The sequence below is a fragment of the Coenobita brevimanus genome, chromosome 89, assembly GCF_032717465.1.
Source record: "Coenobita brevimanus isolate Jiangsu-jjx chromosome 89, ASM3271746v2, whole genome shotgun sequence".
Lineage (NCBI taxonomy): Eukaryota > Metazoa > Arthropoda > Malacostraca > Decapoda > Coenobitidae > Coenobita > Coenobita brevimanus.
In genome coordinates this window covers 28,590,706-28,606,778 of record NC_137042.1, presented here as the reverse complement: position 1 = coordinate 28,606,778, position 16,073 = coordinate 28,590,706, and the positions used below count along the sequence as shown (strand labels likewise).

Below are 16,073 nucleotides of genomic sequence, written 5' to 3'. Positions count from 1 at the left end.
CAATAGATAGATCATTTCCAGAACAGTTCGTCGTTGCTAGCACCTTATTTTAATGATTATCTCTTGTCATAGTTCAGCATTTAAGAGTAAGATGTGACAGTGTTAAGCTGAAATGGTCAAAGCAGTGATGTATATAATTGGTTTGTGGTGTCCCCCGCCCATGTCCTTGGGCGCGTCATCCTGTTTGCCTCCATGGAATTGAGGTCTTGTTGTGACTACTGTCCCGCTGACGTCACTGTTCGTGTCAGTTGGCAGAGAGGACATGCATTCTGTATATTTTACAAATCACTTCAACACGATGGCATATTTTTTTTAGTTTATTCTATTATCAGATGAATGTATTCAGCTGGAGATTTTTTTTTTCTTTTTTTTTGAGCTGTAAGAGCTATAGTCGTAACTCCTTCACTGCTAGAAATCTTACCTAAACTGAATGAAATCGTATGTTGATAGCAAGAAAAACAAAAAATGGCGTCCTCGGGCAGGCTGAAAAGTTGTTCGTATAGTTTCATTTTCTTCTTTTAGCCCTGTGCCACTTAAAGTCACAGATGAGTATGGAGGATTAATGGGAATTATTGGAAAATAATTAATTACCATATATTCACATCAAAGGAGTAATTCTTCAGAATTTCTGGGTATTCAAGGTGATCACGTATATTCCCATGTTAATATTTTAAAACTCGTTAATGTCACCACCATTGCATCGAATAAAAGACAAATGGCGACGACTCATATTGTTATAATTCTTGCGGCTATAGTCTCATTACTCATCAACCTTGTCTTGTGCGACGGAAAAAAATAAATGCTTCATTGGTTTGCCATAAATATTCATTGAGAGAGAGAGAGAGAGAGAGAGAGAGAGAGATTCACAGCGACTTTTATTACGTTATTAATCATGACCAGGAAAATTCCAGCATTTTGCTACAGGTAACACTTTTTTTTTTAATTAACTAACATTGTCGTAAGTCTTCATTATTAACAGTATTGTCATCGATAGCCCTTATATGGTCGGGACAAAAAAAAAAAAAAATTATTTTTAGCTAATGCCAAACTATTTCTTATTCAGCGGGGACTGATTCATGCAGTCCCGAGTGTGTTAAGACTTCAGCATTGTGCCAGGAAGACAAGTCTGTCTATATATTGCCAGACGCCTTAATCCCGTAAGGGGTGGCCACTAACAAATCTTCTCCATGTCACAGTCCCCGCCATTTCACTGCCTTGCTCCCAGCTCACACTCCCCTCTCTCATATACCGCTCCACTCCATCCCTCTATCTCATCTTTGGCGTCCCCCTCCCTCTCCTCCCCTCCACCTCGCTCACATACACACTCCTCGTCAGTCTCTCGCTCTCCATCCTCTCCACATGGCCAAACCACCTCAGTGTGTTTCTCCTAACGTTTCCTATCACGTCCACAACCACACCACAATGCTCCTTCACTGACAATAGTCAACAAGTTCAAGTATTTAATATCAAATTGCATTGAACACCAACCTTGCCTCTTACGATGGGAGAAAAGAATTACAATTTCTTGTACATAATTCCAGGTCCGAGGGTAAGATGGGCAAGGAAGAGAGTCGTGATGTGACGACGCCGTCCACTGAGGCGCTGGAGGATGGTGAGGAGGAGAGGGGGACATGGGGCAACCAGTGCGAGTTCTTCCTCTCATGTCTGGGCTACGCTGTGGGCTTCGGCAACGTGTGGCGCTTCCCATACCTCTGCTACAAGAATGGTGGTGGTGAGTCAACAACCTTCACATCACATCTTCCCTGACTCAAACATACCTTGCTATACCTAAACACACCACGGAACATTACATAGATGGGAGCACTGTGTGTGTGTGTGTGTGTGTGTGTGTGTGTGTGTGTGTGTGTGTGTGTGTGTGTGTGTGTGTGTGTGTGTGTGTGTGTGTGTGTGTGTGTGTGTGTGTGTGTGTACGCACGCACGCACGCACGCGCACACACACACACACACACACACACACACACACACACACACACACACACACACACACACACACACACACACACACACTTAATTGAATATATAACCTGTGGGGAAGCATCAGCAAGGGAACACTGCAAAACTACATGAAAAGAGCCAATAAAGACTTAAGGAAATTAATTTTCCAAAATAGGGCAATTGATCAGTGGATTGCACTTTCGATTGAAATAGTGTGTGCGAAAACTATACATAAAATTTAAGGATGTGTATGATAAAAGTGGTTTAATACATGGGACAGTACGAGCTTGACTCATTCCTGTAAAGATACAATTAGTAAGAACACACACACAGCTGTTCATTAAAGCATTATGTAATGGTCTTATAGTGTAATGATCATTTACCCTTTCCTTGATACTTATTTCTGATCGTGCTAATCGTTGTCTAATTATCCCTTCTCTCTCTTGCAGCTGCATTTCTAATTCCATACGTTATCATGTTGCTGTGTGCGGGTCTGCCACTCTTCTTTATGGAGCTCGCCCTCGGTCAGTACGTCAGCCTTGGCCCAAACATCCTCTTTCCTAAGCTGGCTCCACTCTTCTCAGGTGGGTGTTGAAAGATATATATATATATATGTATATATATATATATATATATATATAGAGAGAGAGAGAGAGAGAGAGAGAGAGAGAGAATTTGTACTCATTTACATTTAGAGATGTAATGCAGATCTTTTTATCATAGGATTTAATATGAAATGTATGGTGAGAACTGGTATGATGAGGTTTGGTTTGATGAGGGTTGATATGTTGAGAGTACTACCATCGTGAAGTGTGTGATACAGTGAAGTGTGTAGTATGGTAAACTGTGGTACGGTGATGAATGGTGTACTTTGATGATGAACTGTATGGTGTATTGCAAGTGTATAGGAAGGGACATGATGTGGTGTAGCAGCTGTGATGTGCAGGTTTGGGATGAGGTGTACATGTGGTATTTATGATAGTGTGGCAAAAAGACTGCTGTGAAGAGGAATGTTGTGGGGAATACCAGTTATCGGCTAATGAAGTATTTGTGTGGTGTACTGAAGGGCTGGAGTGGAGCATGATAGTGATATGGTATGGTGTAGTGTAGTATGGTGTGGCCTGGTGACGTGAAGTAACTCGTGTGCTGCATATTATATGGATTGGGGCTTGGTCGTATATGGGGTGCAATGAAGTAACTACTGTAGTAAGCTGTACTGCAGGTCTTGAGTGTTTGTGGTGTCTGCTGAAATAGTGGTGTGGCGTGTGGCTTAACCCGTTGACTCTGATGACGTATTGATTACCCTATTATTCTTCCTACTTCCAGGCAATTTTTGTTCAACTATGGAAAGCTCTTTTGTAGTGAAATCATTCTGAAGCAGCACATTCGTCTGGTGGCAGCAATAATAGATTGCAGAAACATCCTCTGGCCCAGGGAGTTATTGATGTTGTCAGTGATCAACCCTTAGTCTGTCTAGCTGAGCAGACCCAGCAACCACAGGCAAGCAACCACCTGTGCAGGGCTGTCCCATGCGGTGAACTAATGTTCCTTTGCAGTTGACAGCATCATGCCACAGTGAGGTGCAGGGAAAAGTGCAAAAGTTTGGTTCCTGGGTGGATGCAGCATTTGCATCTCTTCATCCATGTGACAGGGACACCATAGTACTGTAGGCTCCACTTCACCCCGTGATCTGGTTATATGGTTACCACCTAGCACTGTAAATAATTTTCCTAGGTTACAGGAAACCATTAGACATGTCACTCAGTGTGAAGCCACCTAAAATGGAAGAAATGAGAAAAAGGATGTAAGAAGGGCAGACAGAAAAAGAATAAGATGAAAGACGTATGCAGCAGTACATTGCAAGTGGATGAAGAATGCCACCACCTACAACTAGCTCAGGGGGTTAAGTGGTGTAATGGAGTGGTATGGTATGTGGTGAAGTGGTGTAGTGTTGTGGTGCTATAATGGATATGGAAGTGTAACATACTGAGGTGTGATGTTGTGTAGCATGGTGTACTGGGCTGAGTGTAAAGGCCTTACAAAACTTGTCATGTGAATCACTCAAACACAGGCCTCTGCACTCCACATGCATGCACGTCATACGCAAGCCAAAGAGAAGATCCCCACATTGCCTCGGGCATCACAGGCTTCTGTAAACCCCATTACACTACTCTTTTCTTCCCCCTGTGATTAATTTGATGAGTCAAACATAAGAACACACATGCATATGGCAGCATAGCATTAGAACATTGGAGGCCACCACCTAGGATGTGCAATGGCAAGGATGCAGCCAACTCAGACCAGAAATCCTTTGTATCCGAACTGTATACGAACAAAGCTTTTCCTCACATCCCACCACTGCCACCAGCATAAAGGAATTATGAAACTTACCGAATTAATCACTGTACTGGCAGAGACTCAACTGCAGGCCCCCTTGCATCACATGCAAGCACAATATACTTGATCCAAAGAGAGGATGCCCACATTGCCAATGGTAATGCAGGCTTATATAAATTCAATCCATACTTGAGGTGTGGTATTGTGTAGCAGTTACAAGTACAGTATAAATACAGTATATAAATTATGTGTTGCAGGTTTGGGTTGGGGCATGATCGTAGTGTCTATGTTGGTTGCCATCTATTACAACATGATCCTCGCGTGGACTCTCTTCTACACCTTTGCCTCCTTCACCAGTGAGCTGCCTTGGGGTCACTGCAACAATGACTTCAACTCTGTCAGTAAGTACCACAGTATACTTGCTTTGAAAGAAACGTGCATAATTTTATACATTTTTACATTCCTAGGACTTGCCCTCAACTCTCTAAAATAATCTCATATTACCTGAAATAGAGTATTTCAGTTGTGTCAGCCTTCAGGGTTAATGGTACCAGTAGCAGCTTCTTGTATCTGGTGACAGTTCTTACATTTCTCCTTGTAACTCTCAGGCAGTGTTATTCAGCCTAGGAGAGCCTTTAATTTCTCCTTCGGTTGAAAAGGCCTTTCTTCAGTTGATTATCATCTAGAGAAGCAGGAATAAACAACCAAAATTTGTCATCATACTGAATGAGTTACATTTCTGCTCCCATGGCTGACATACAGCTGAGTAAAATTATCAGACATGAGCTGAAATAAAATACAGTAATTAAGAATATGCAACTACAAAAGGGTTAACCCTTTCTCTATGATGTCTCTCTAGTGTATAATTCCAGTCACCCTAGTTTTATGTAACATAAGAGAAACTTCTTGAGCTGGAGGGGTCAGATATAGCCTTTATTAATCCCATCACTATTGGAGGTCCTTCATAAACTGGATATGACCATCAGTCAGAATTAAATAACAGTATCCACAAGCAGAAGCAGTTACCTGTTAACCCATTTAATACTTGCAGGAAATTGACATATTTGATGATGTGATGATGATCGTTAGTAATGCAAAAGACATAACTGCTGTGATAGTCAGTTTCAATACAGTATATCTGTGTTAACAAAGTGTCTTGTGAATACTTAGTCCAACTGAGGGAAAAACTGGCATGTACATTATAGTATATTGTCACTGTGTGAAGGGATAGAAAGAAGGTACTGTATTAGATTTTGGTGCTATCTAAGGCCAAGGTCAAAATTCAGGCACTGTGCAGTGCTCCAAGTAATTTGATCTAGTTGTTGTTGTCCCAGGCTCATCTGAATGTGATAACAACAACAGCAAGAACCATAATGGTTATTATGATCACTGTGGTGGTCATGATGAATTTGTTGATGAATATAACTGTGGTAATGACAACCATCATCATTATTAACAGTATAACACCAATAAAATAAATTTTTGTAGTGTGTGTTGCATTTGGAGTATTTTATCCTAGGCCTATACATATCGATAACTAGAGAGCACTCAGAGAGTGCATACCTCCAACAGTGGCAGTAAATTTTATTATTTACCATTGTAATTTCTCTTTCTTACAAATGAATACATTGACAGTTTCACATACAGTACTTCATTAATTCTGTGTTCTTAGTCTGCCTGTTACACAGTCTTGGAGGGCATATACCTCTGCCAGTGCCTGTAAAATCTATTTATTCCTGTATCCAGATCTACCTCAAAATCTAATCAGAGCTACCTTAACTTAGTGCCAACCAATCCACAGCATTTAATTGAAACTTGATAACTTTTGAGATATTAGGTACACAGACAGACAGACAGGTGAATACATAACCTTTGTCCAACTTTGTTGGAGATCATTATTAACGTCTGCATTTTCCAACAGAAGGTTGTCAGACTGCATGTACAGGAATATTATTTTGTTATTTTTCATATCATATAATTTCCACTTCATATCAATACTGCACTTTCTCATTATTTTACACTATTCTCCATTTGATACCCAATTCATTTTGTACCTCTTTATTGTCATATTCTCCCCATTTCATGCCCTACCCATTTTGTACCCCTTCCACTCAGTTTCATATTTACCACCATTCCCAATTTCATATTGTCCAGGATGCATCCTTCATGCTGTTTCATACCCCTGTCCTCTCCATTTATTATCCCAGTCCTCCCTGTTTTGTATCGCTCCTACCCATTCCAACCTGCTCCCCTCTTCATTATCCGTTGTCTACCCACCCTTACTTGATTGACTCTTGTCTTTCTCAGCTTGCTTCACTGAAGATGAGGCTGCCAACTGCCGGAATCAGTCTATGTACTTGTATAATCGTACCTGTGTCACCGTAGCAAAGTACTGTGACTTAGCCAACTTCACCACCTACAATGAAACTCATTGTCAGGACCCCCTCGACATCAACAACATCGTTGATGCCAACAATGCCTTGTCCAAGATCTCTGCCAGTGAGGATTATTTTAGGTGAGTGTCATAGGACTGCTTCCAAAGTTGATTTGTTTGCATTAACAAAAAAGAATTTCCAATATAGTAAGGTTCTTTGGAGAGGTATGGAACTCACCAATGTTTCCATGGTAACCATTATAATAATGCTAATGTTAATGTTTTGTGTACTCATCATCATTACTGCTAAAAGTGACTGTGAAGCTTTAGAATTGAAGGCTATGATGTTTAGGGTCCTAGGAAAAAACTGGAAGTGGTTAAGGCATGTCCTGTGTGCATTGGTCTGAATCCATAAGAGGCATATAGAGGTTGAGATCATTTAAGTCCACCAGAAGTGTAAGTCATCATCATCATCATGTCATTATTGTAGTCATCATCGTCATCATCATCGTCATTGTCATTATCATCATCATCATCATCATCATCATCATCATCATCATCATCCATACTACTTTTCCCCCCATTGGATGGGGTGAGATCAGGTCCAATGAGAGAGGAGAGGAAGATGAGAAACTGAATGGTTAACAGTCATTTACTTGCCATTCAAGCCCTCAGAATCTTGACTACCTCATGTCCAGACTCACATTCACACATTTGCACTTCATGCCACCTGCAGATACAGTATCTGCCAGAGTCTATCCAACAACTGTCATTTCACCACGCAAGGACAGGGGTGCCAAACTACAGTATTGTCATACTCTTTCAAACTAAATTCTTTCAACCAGCTCGATCGACTGTCAGTTCTCTAGTCCTATCTCTCCCCATACCTTACTTTCATGCACATTTATCATATCTGTCCACCTTCTCAGTTACCATGCCTCCTCTCTTCAGGTTCAGTCAGTTTCATCCTTTTCTCCACTGTTTACATCAGGACTACAGTAGCCAAAGCTTGGGCCTCTGCATTTCATAAGGGGTGACAAGATATTGACTTAAGCACTGGTTCAATGTAACTACCATATTTATATTTGTGAAAATTTAATGTGTATACTACATATATTATTTCCAAGGCTGGGTGCAGTTTGAATAAAACATTTCATCCACAAAGGGTGAATTCAGGTGGGTTTCTGTAGAAGGTTGATTAATTATACATATTCTCTGACAATAATTTTTAAATCTTTGGAATGAGTCAAAGCTCAGGTTGTGCCAAACAAATCTGCTGTATTTATCTGCACAATCCATGGGTTAAGCTGTAAATGGATGTAAATGTACTCATTCCCCCCATTAACCCCTTCACCAAGATGGCTGTTACATTATGACTCCTTTGATATTGCCAGATGATTTTATTGTAACTCATGTTTGTTTAGGCAGGATTTGATACTTAGGAGGTTACTATAAAGCACCTCCAGTAACCCATAGACTACAATGAATACTGCACTTTTATTCTTAATGGTCAGATTGTTTATTCCAGCCTAGGAAAGATATCATACTAAAGGGTTAAGGAAATACTTCCAGTAACACCTTCATTATGACAGTTATTACTGTAGTCTGCTTTGCCAGAATAACGCTTCCTGTTTTAAGATTTAGGAAGGTCTTTTGTACTGTAGTAGCTGCTCGCTTCTTTTGTTATCTTTATATACTCCAGTAACTGCCAGACTGATATTTTTCACCATACGAAGAATCTTTCCTACTTAGTGGTAAACTTTTAAATCCTCCTTCCCCTTTCCCATGGTAGGAATCAAATGCCATGCAGGAAAAGAGATATGATTATTATTTTTACTCTAATCTTGCTACTGTTGCATTGTATGATTTTATTTTTTTTAATTAAAAATACTTCCAGTACACAAATTGTTAAACAATTAAATTTTTCAGGAACAGGATGCTAGGCATGATGACCAAGGTAATGGCTGTTTTATGATGTTTTCACCTCTAGATGACTATTTTGTTCTCAAAAGGCTAATCTATGAAGTAACTCCCCTGTCTTCCAGGAACCGTATGCTGGGCGTGACTGGCAAGACGTGGGAGGACATGGGTGGGATGCGGTGGGAGCTGGTGGGGTGTTTGGCACTGGCTTGGATCATCGTGTTTGGCTGCATGGTTAAGGGTGTCAAGAGCTCTGGCAAGGTGGTCTACTTCACTGCCCTCTTCCCCTATGCTGTACTCTTCATCCTGTTCATCAGAGGTAACTAATTGTTAGTGGTAGTAGTCAGACAATAGAGCTGTGGAATGGTCATCAAAAAGGCAGGAATCTACCAGCTTGGGTATGGAATACCAGTAGTTTGAATTTTGGAATTTTGCTAAAACACTCTTTGTAACTAATTCACCACCACCAGTACCATCACACTAGTTTTGAATAAGATGGCTCTAGCACGCATGTAGTATGAAAGGAATGGAATTACAGCAATTCCCACATAGTGAAGGTGTTTAGTGCTGTTCGTTGTGCAGTGAAGGATTACTGGACCTTAGGGAATGGACTTCCTAGTCTGTGCCCAGAGGTGAATAAGTGAAAAAAAAAAGTAAATACTTGTTAGAGGTAGCAGAGTTGGCTTGTCAGTGCTGTTTTATTTTGCAGATGAAGAAATTATTAAGATAATGCAGACATGATGTTCCAGAGCATGAAATAATTACTTGTAGTAGGCACTTACAGTTGAAAAAATATACAGTGACTTAAAATATAGTTCATTAAATTATCCATCTGTCTATCTGTTGTCAGACGCCTGAATTTAACAAGGAGTGGCCACAAGCAAATCCCCTCCAAGTTGCTCTATCATCCGTCATTTCACTGCCCTCCTCCTGACTCACACCCCTTCTTTCAAATACCTCTCCACTCCCATCTCATCTTGGCCCCCACCTCACTCACTACACTCTTCTTATTAGTCTCTCGCTCTGCATCCTCTCCACAAGGCCAAACCACCTCAGTGTATTTTTCCTAACATTTTCTATCACATCCACATCCACACCACAATGCTCCTTCACTTCCTCATTTGTCAGTTTGTTTGTCCATGTATCTCCACCAGCTCCTCTCAAATAGCTCATTTAAATTATAACACAGTGTATTAAGCTATTCCTTTGAATATTTAAAACAGTCATCCAAATAAGATGATTAAATGGATAACTGTTGTCCCCAGGTGTGACCCTCGAGGGAGCCTACAAGGGAGTGGAGTTCTATTTCCTGAAGCCCAATGTGACGAGGTTGACAGAGGTGGAGGTGTGGAATGATGCTGCCACACAGATCTTCTACTCACTGGGCTCATCATTTGGTGGTCTCATCACCCTTGCTTCATACAACAAATTTAAAAACAACTGCATGAGGTTAGCTGCCACACTTAGTCTTTTGAATCTAAGTAGCAGCTTTTACTGAATGCATTGTTAGCTCTGTAGTTATGGATTAATTAGAAGTCATTTAAACTTGCAAGACATACTTATACATGTATTTTGGAAAGATTAGGAAGCATTATAGTTCTGTTTATAAACACTTTAATTAGAAATGGCTTTAAGGTTGCAAGACAAATGCTTAACTTTTAAAACTCAGTAAAACAGGTTATGAAGCAGTTCTGTTTATAAATACTGTAGTACCTCTACTTCACTCAGACTGTTAATGCCTTCAATATACTGTCTTTTTCATTATAGTCATGCTATCTTGAGACAATTTTATCAAGATTAGGAGAGACTTTGACCTGAAAGAGTTTAATGAAGCTTTCTTTAACCCTTTCTCTATAAGGAGGATCTCTGGCTGAGTAAAACATCCTAAAGCAAAGTGAAAATTATACCTTTGGACTGAAGGGATTACTTATATATTTTAAATATGATTAAATTCTTAGGTACATACTCCATTTTGTAGCAAGAAGCAGGATTTGAATTATGATGATATAACTGGTAGGAAAAATTACTCATACTTTTTCATTTTATTTATTGTGGAGAGACATCAGTTTCAGCCTAACTAGGACGTAACTGTGTACATGATTAGGGGCCAAGTCAGGCTATAACCCATACACAGTAAACACAGTTTCAGTATGTGGGCATGGTTTCTTCCACTTGAACAATTCTTTGGGGGAAGGGAAACAGAGGTAATATAGATTTTGTTATTGCAGAGATGCCATAGTGATCGCCTTTTCCAACTGCTCGACATCAGTGTTTGCTGGGTTTGTGATCTTCAGTATCCTAGGGTTCCTGGCCACAGAACTGGGTGTGGAGGTGAGCGATGTAGTATCATCTGGATCAGGTCTGGCCTTTATCGTCTACCCTGCCGCTGTAACCCGCATGCCTGTGCCTCCTGTCTGGGCCATTCTCTTCTTTGCCATGTTGATCACGCTTGGACTTGACTCCCAGGTCAGTATTGATTTGTTAATAATGTCGGATGAAATAATGCCTTCAGTTTATAGTTTGACTTCATCAGCTAGCCTGTGTCCTGGCATGACTTTTAAGTAAGTCTGTGAAATGTGTATCTTGATGTTTAGGTCTATGTACACGGTTTAATTCTGTTTTGTATTTGGGCTTATGACAGTAAATAATTACAGTATTTATAAAATAATTTTGTATTTCCATTAGTTTTCCTGTATTTTGTGTCATCACTCATTAATGTCCTGAACTACATTACCTTAACCAGCAAAGAGTTTACTGTACTGTATATGAGACTAACTGTTACCAATACTTGTTTGGTATCACACATTATTCTCTTCCTCTTCCCCAACAGTTCACCATGGTGGAGACTCTCACAACAGCACTCTTCGACCAGTTTGAATCCTTGCGATCCCGTAAACCCCTGGTAGTGGGCCTTATGTGCCTGGTTCTGTTCTTGTGTGGACTCACCATGTGTCTGGAGGGTGGCATCTACATGTTTGAGCTCTTTAATTGGTATTCTGCTGGTATATCAGTTATCATCCTTGCTATCTCAGAAATTGTCCTCCTCCAATACATGTACGGTGAGTCACTACTCAAATTCTGCTTATCATCTATTGCTTGGGATTATTTTTTCATTGTTGGACCTTGGGAGTGTAATAAAATAGTCTGTCATTAGCTAGAATAAAATAGATATGCCATTTTCCAAGGTTTAAAGAATAAAAAGAAATGGCACTGCTTTAGTATACAGTACTGCAATCTCTCTCAGAATCATACAGTTGCTTTCAAAAGCCAGATAGTTATGCCTATTGGCATATCCATTTGGAAATATTTTATAGATAGGTTCCAATGGCTGACTAATAATACAGCAGACCTTCTCTATACGATGACTTAAAAGTTAGGACTGTTCAATATACATTCACATTTTCACTTAAAATTATTATGATCCCATCTAAAGTCTTACTGGTCGATCTACAATTTGCTAATTTTGTTTATGTGATCACTGACACGGGAGCTTACAGTTACTTATTTGTAACTGGGCTTTGAACTCTGTCACTATCGGGTGTGTTAATGTCAGTGATGGAACAGTAGTGTACTGTTGTTCAAGTAGCAAGTGAAGTCCAATAAAGTGAAACAAGTACTGTAATAGTTTATGTGCATTAGAAACATATTTTTACATATTTGGGGGTTATTCAGCAAGGGGGGTTAAGTGCAGTAAAGTGAAAAAAAACTACCCACTCAGGCAACTTGTAAACTTGTTTTTAGGCTGTGTTGGGTGGGTGACTATGAGCCAAAAATGTATCTCCATTAAACCCATGTTATAATTGTATATGGGATAAATAATTATGTGATGGATTTGTTCAAACACATCCTCATCAAAAAATGAGGGCTTGCTGTATTTAGCATTGGCTAGGTAAAGTTTTTATCAGTGTACTGTACTGTACCTGAAATTGGCCTGTATTCTTTTTTTTCCACAGAAAATGAACAGAGGAAGGAAAAACAAATTAAATAAAAAAAAATAATAATCCATACACCAGATTAAGGATGTCCTCCACACTCAACCCCATCCCCTCCTCCGTATGCCTCTTTCACGCCTCTTTGCTAGTGGTAGGTGGTGTCAACCATCATCCACCCACATGATGTAACACTGCCTACTTCTTTCATCTTTATCATTCTATTTCTGTGTCTGGCTACTTCTCCCTTTCCTAAGTGTCACTTTTTCTTACTGTTCTTTCCACTTAAGGTGGCTCTACACTGAGTGCCAAGCCTAATGGCTTCCTTTAACCTAAGAAACCATTTACAGCGCTGGGTTGCAACCATATAACAAGATCACGGAGTAAAATAAAGCCTACTATGGTAACTGTTAACTGGGTGGAAAGACACATATCCACCCTCCTAGGAATTCACACTTTTCCTCATACCTTGCCATAGCAAGATGCTGTCAGCTGCAAGGGAACATGGGTTAACTGCACAGAACAGCCCTGCAAGGGTGGTTGCTTGCCTGTGGTTGATGAGTCTGCTTGGCCATACAGGCAGGGGTTGATCAACAACAACAACAACAACAACAACAGAATTTCTCCTTACTCCTCCCCTTCTTCCCTCCCTGCTACTTTCCCCCCTCTCCCTCCCAGTTCTTCTCACCCCCCCCTTACCTGTCTTCTCAACCCAGGTTTCGGGAACTTCATGCGCAATATCCGTGAGGAGATGCAGATCTACATCCCAGCTCCTCTCTACGGGTACTGGGCAGCCACCTGGCTTGTCATCACCCCAGTGGCTCTCCTGGTGAGTCTCACCCTTTCCTTCCATCTCATAGAGTATATACCATATGATACCCCACATCATCCACACCACACCACACCATACCATACCCACTTCCATATTACACCACTGCCCTACCTATGCCATATGACACCACAGCCTCCCTACCATTTCATTCCACTCTGAACCCATCCACATCACACCACACAGTCTGTGGCGTCATCTTCCACTAATACTGTACCCTGTCCCTCGCACTGCCCTGTCATCATTGCCACCATCACCACACTGCACTCATCCTACCTCACCACACAACCCCTCTCACACCTACACCTCTCCATTCTCTCCTCATGTCCAAACCACCTCAGTGTATTTCTCCTAATCTTCTCAACAGCATCTTACTTGTAAAATATATTTTTAATGAGCAGTGTAAACTACAGATTTACTAAGCTTTTCATACATTAAGAAATTATTAGGCTTCAACATTTAGTCAGCATTGCTTAAGCAAGAGGAGTACAGTACTGTAGTGAATAATAGTCCTTAACAGTTGAAATTTCACTGAGTTGTAATCAAAGTATTTTTAGGATTTAAGATTTGGTTTTAAAAAGCAAGGTTGGGAATCAACAATGACCTGACCAGAGTGATCTCTTCTCCTGCAGATCATCCTCATCATGTCCTTCTATTATTACACTCCTGCCTACTTTGATGATTACGTGTACCCCAGCAACATCCAGACTCTGGGCTGGTTCCTGTGTGTCTCCTCCATTATCTTCATACCCCTGGGTGCCATCTTTGCTATCGTTAAGGGAAAGACTGGGAAGGACTTGCTGCAAGCCTCACCAGACTTCTGCCCTCATCATGTACGGAAGATGCGCGAACAGGAAAGTGCTGGTAACAAGGGTGAACCTGTTGGAGTCTTCCGTTACACCTATGACAATGAGGGCTTCCAAGAGCCAAGTGCCAAGGTCAGTTAATTTAGTCACCTATACTCTTTCTACTTTAACTTGGCCTAAACTTGCAATCTTTTTATTTTGAATGCTCTCTTATATGTATCAGTCATATCCTTGGCAGTTAGAAAAGATTTCAAGATCACATAAGTTGTTAAATACCACATGATTTGTGGTGTGCATTCATTTCAGTAGCATGGGCTCCTCTGCCTCCCTACTGTGGTAAGGATTCTCAGTCAGAGATCTCTTGACTTGGGCAGTGTCTCATGCTGAATTGTTGTGGTAGCTTTAGGTTCATTTGAAATATGAACCAAGTGGACTGAAGGCTTAAGTTGTCCTTCTGGAATCCACCATCCATTTTTGGGGGAATAGGGAAGTAGTTGAGGGATGTTTGTTGTTACCGTTGCTCAAGTCATGCCTGACCCAGCGAAACTGTTGACCACAGGTAAGCAGCTGAGCTTTGGAGTTGTACCACAGTTTCCCTGTACCATTGGTGTTGTGTCTGTTTTAATGTGGCATGTGTAGTGAAATGCTCCATAATTTTGATAATGTTGTGAGGGCCTATAAGAAGGGCATGTTTCATCTGTGATTCCCTCCAACCCAGATCTAAGCTGGTAACTGTGGATAACTGACTGATGTCATGATCTGTTCCCAGCTAGGTGAAATCTGTCAGCTCTGTTTAACCCATTCAGTGCCAGAGCCGTTGTCGGCTTTTGTGCCTAGATTGCCTAGGGTCTGGGCGGCAAAGCTACCTAGAATGCCGGCCATTTTCAGCTTTCTTTTTTTTTTCCATGAACAGATCTGAAAATTGGTCAGAATAAGCCTAGTGATAGCAAAAGTATTCACCTTGACTGTTTTCTGCCTGATAACAGGTGTCTTGGTTGAGCATGCACAGATTTGCATCAGATGGCTATTTTTAGATACTGCCAGCAGCTGATGTGGATAGATAGTCCAATTTGGTGTGGAGTGGGTGGATGCATGTAGAACTTGTAGTAATAAAACAACTTGGTTTACTTAATGTAGCCACAATTGAAACTATGATGATGGAAAGTTGGGATACTGTGCTTATTTTTTGTACTTTCACATTCTTTTTTTTTTTATATTAAGTTGGTATAAGGCACTATAAACACTAGCATAAGGCACTGTAAACATTAGTAATGGTAAATCACACATTTTTTGTTATTTTCCTTACGTTACCTAATTTCGGGATTTACTTCTATGTACTGTACTTACATATACCTGTACTTATATTACCATCATTATATACACTATTTACGAATCACCAACAGTTATATCATCACATGGAAGTCCTCCAACATTGACTGGAAGTCAGGAGTAAGCACAACGTCTTTGGCGACATGGCATTACTCAGATTTGTGTCAGATGGCTAATTTCAGATACCGTCAGCAGCTGATGTGGATAGATAGTCCATTTTGGTGTAGATTAGGTGGCTGCATGGAGTATTTGTAGTATGGAAATGCAACCTGGTATATGTAACTTGGCCATAGTTGAATTTATGATGATGGGAAGTTGTGGTTCCGTGCTAAATTTATGTATTTTCACATTCACATTTTTTTATATTATACAAATATTGGCTGAAAACACGGGAGGGAAGGAGGAGTGTCGTTCATCCCATTTTCTGTCATACACTAAGGGCAGACACACAGTTTCACACAAATGTGAGAAAAGCCGTGTCCATATATATATGGACTCAGCAATGTAGGATACTGTGAGTTAGTCTGTATACATATGGACTTGGCAATTTTGACACTATTGTTTAGTCTGTATATATACAGACACAGCACGGA

At 40.5% G+C, this 16,073-nt stretch overlaps 1 protein-coding gene across 2 annotated transcripts in view; it reads left to right on the top strand.

Annotated features, from left to right (window-relative positions):
- Positions 1–16,073, top strand: part of LOC145411455 (sodium- and chloride-dependent glycine transporter 1-like) — a 77,312-nt gene that overhangs the window by 59,333 nt on the left and 1,906 nt on the right. For both annotated transcript variants that reach the window (XM_080281500.1, XM_080281499.1), the window contains exons 2-11: positions 1,542–1,732; positions 2,406–2,540; positions 4,551–4,694; positions 6,601–6,808; positions 8,713–8,906; positions 9,853–10,036; positions 10,816–11,053; positions 11,418–11,646; positions 13,233–13,345; positions 13,978–14,283. In XM_080281500.1, the coding sequence (XP_080137626.1) occupies positions 1,555–1,732; positions 2,406–2,540; positions 4,551–4,694; positions 6,601–6,808; positions 8,713–8,906; positions 9,853–10,036; positions 10,816–11,053; positions 11,418–11,646; positions 13,233–13,345; positions 13,978–14,283 (1,929 nt within the window). In that variant the 5' untranslated portion in view covers positions 1,542–1,554. The remainder of the gene's footprint in view (positions 1–1,541; positions 1,733–2,405; positions 2,541–4,550; positions 4,695–6,600; positions 6,809–8,712; positions 8,907–9,852; positions 10,037–10,815; positions 11,054–11,417; positions 11,647–13,232; positions 13,346–13,977; positions 14,284–16,073) is intronic.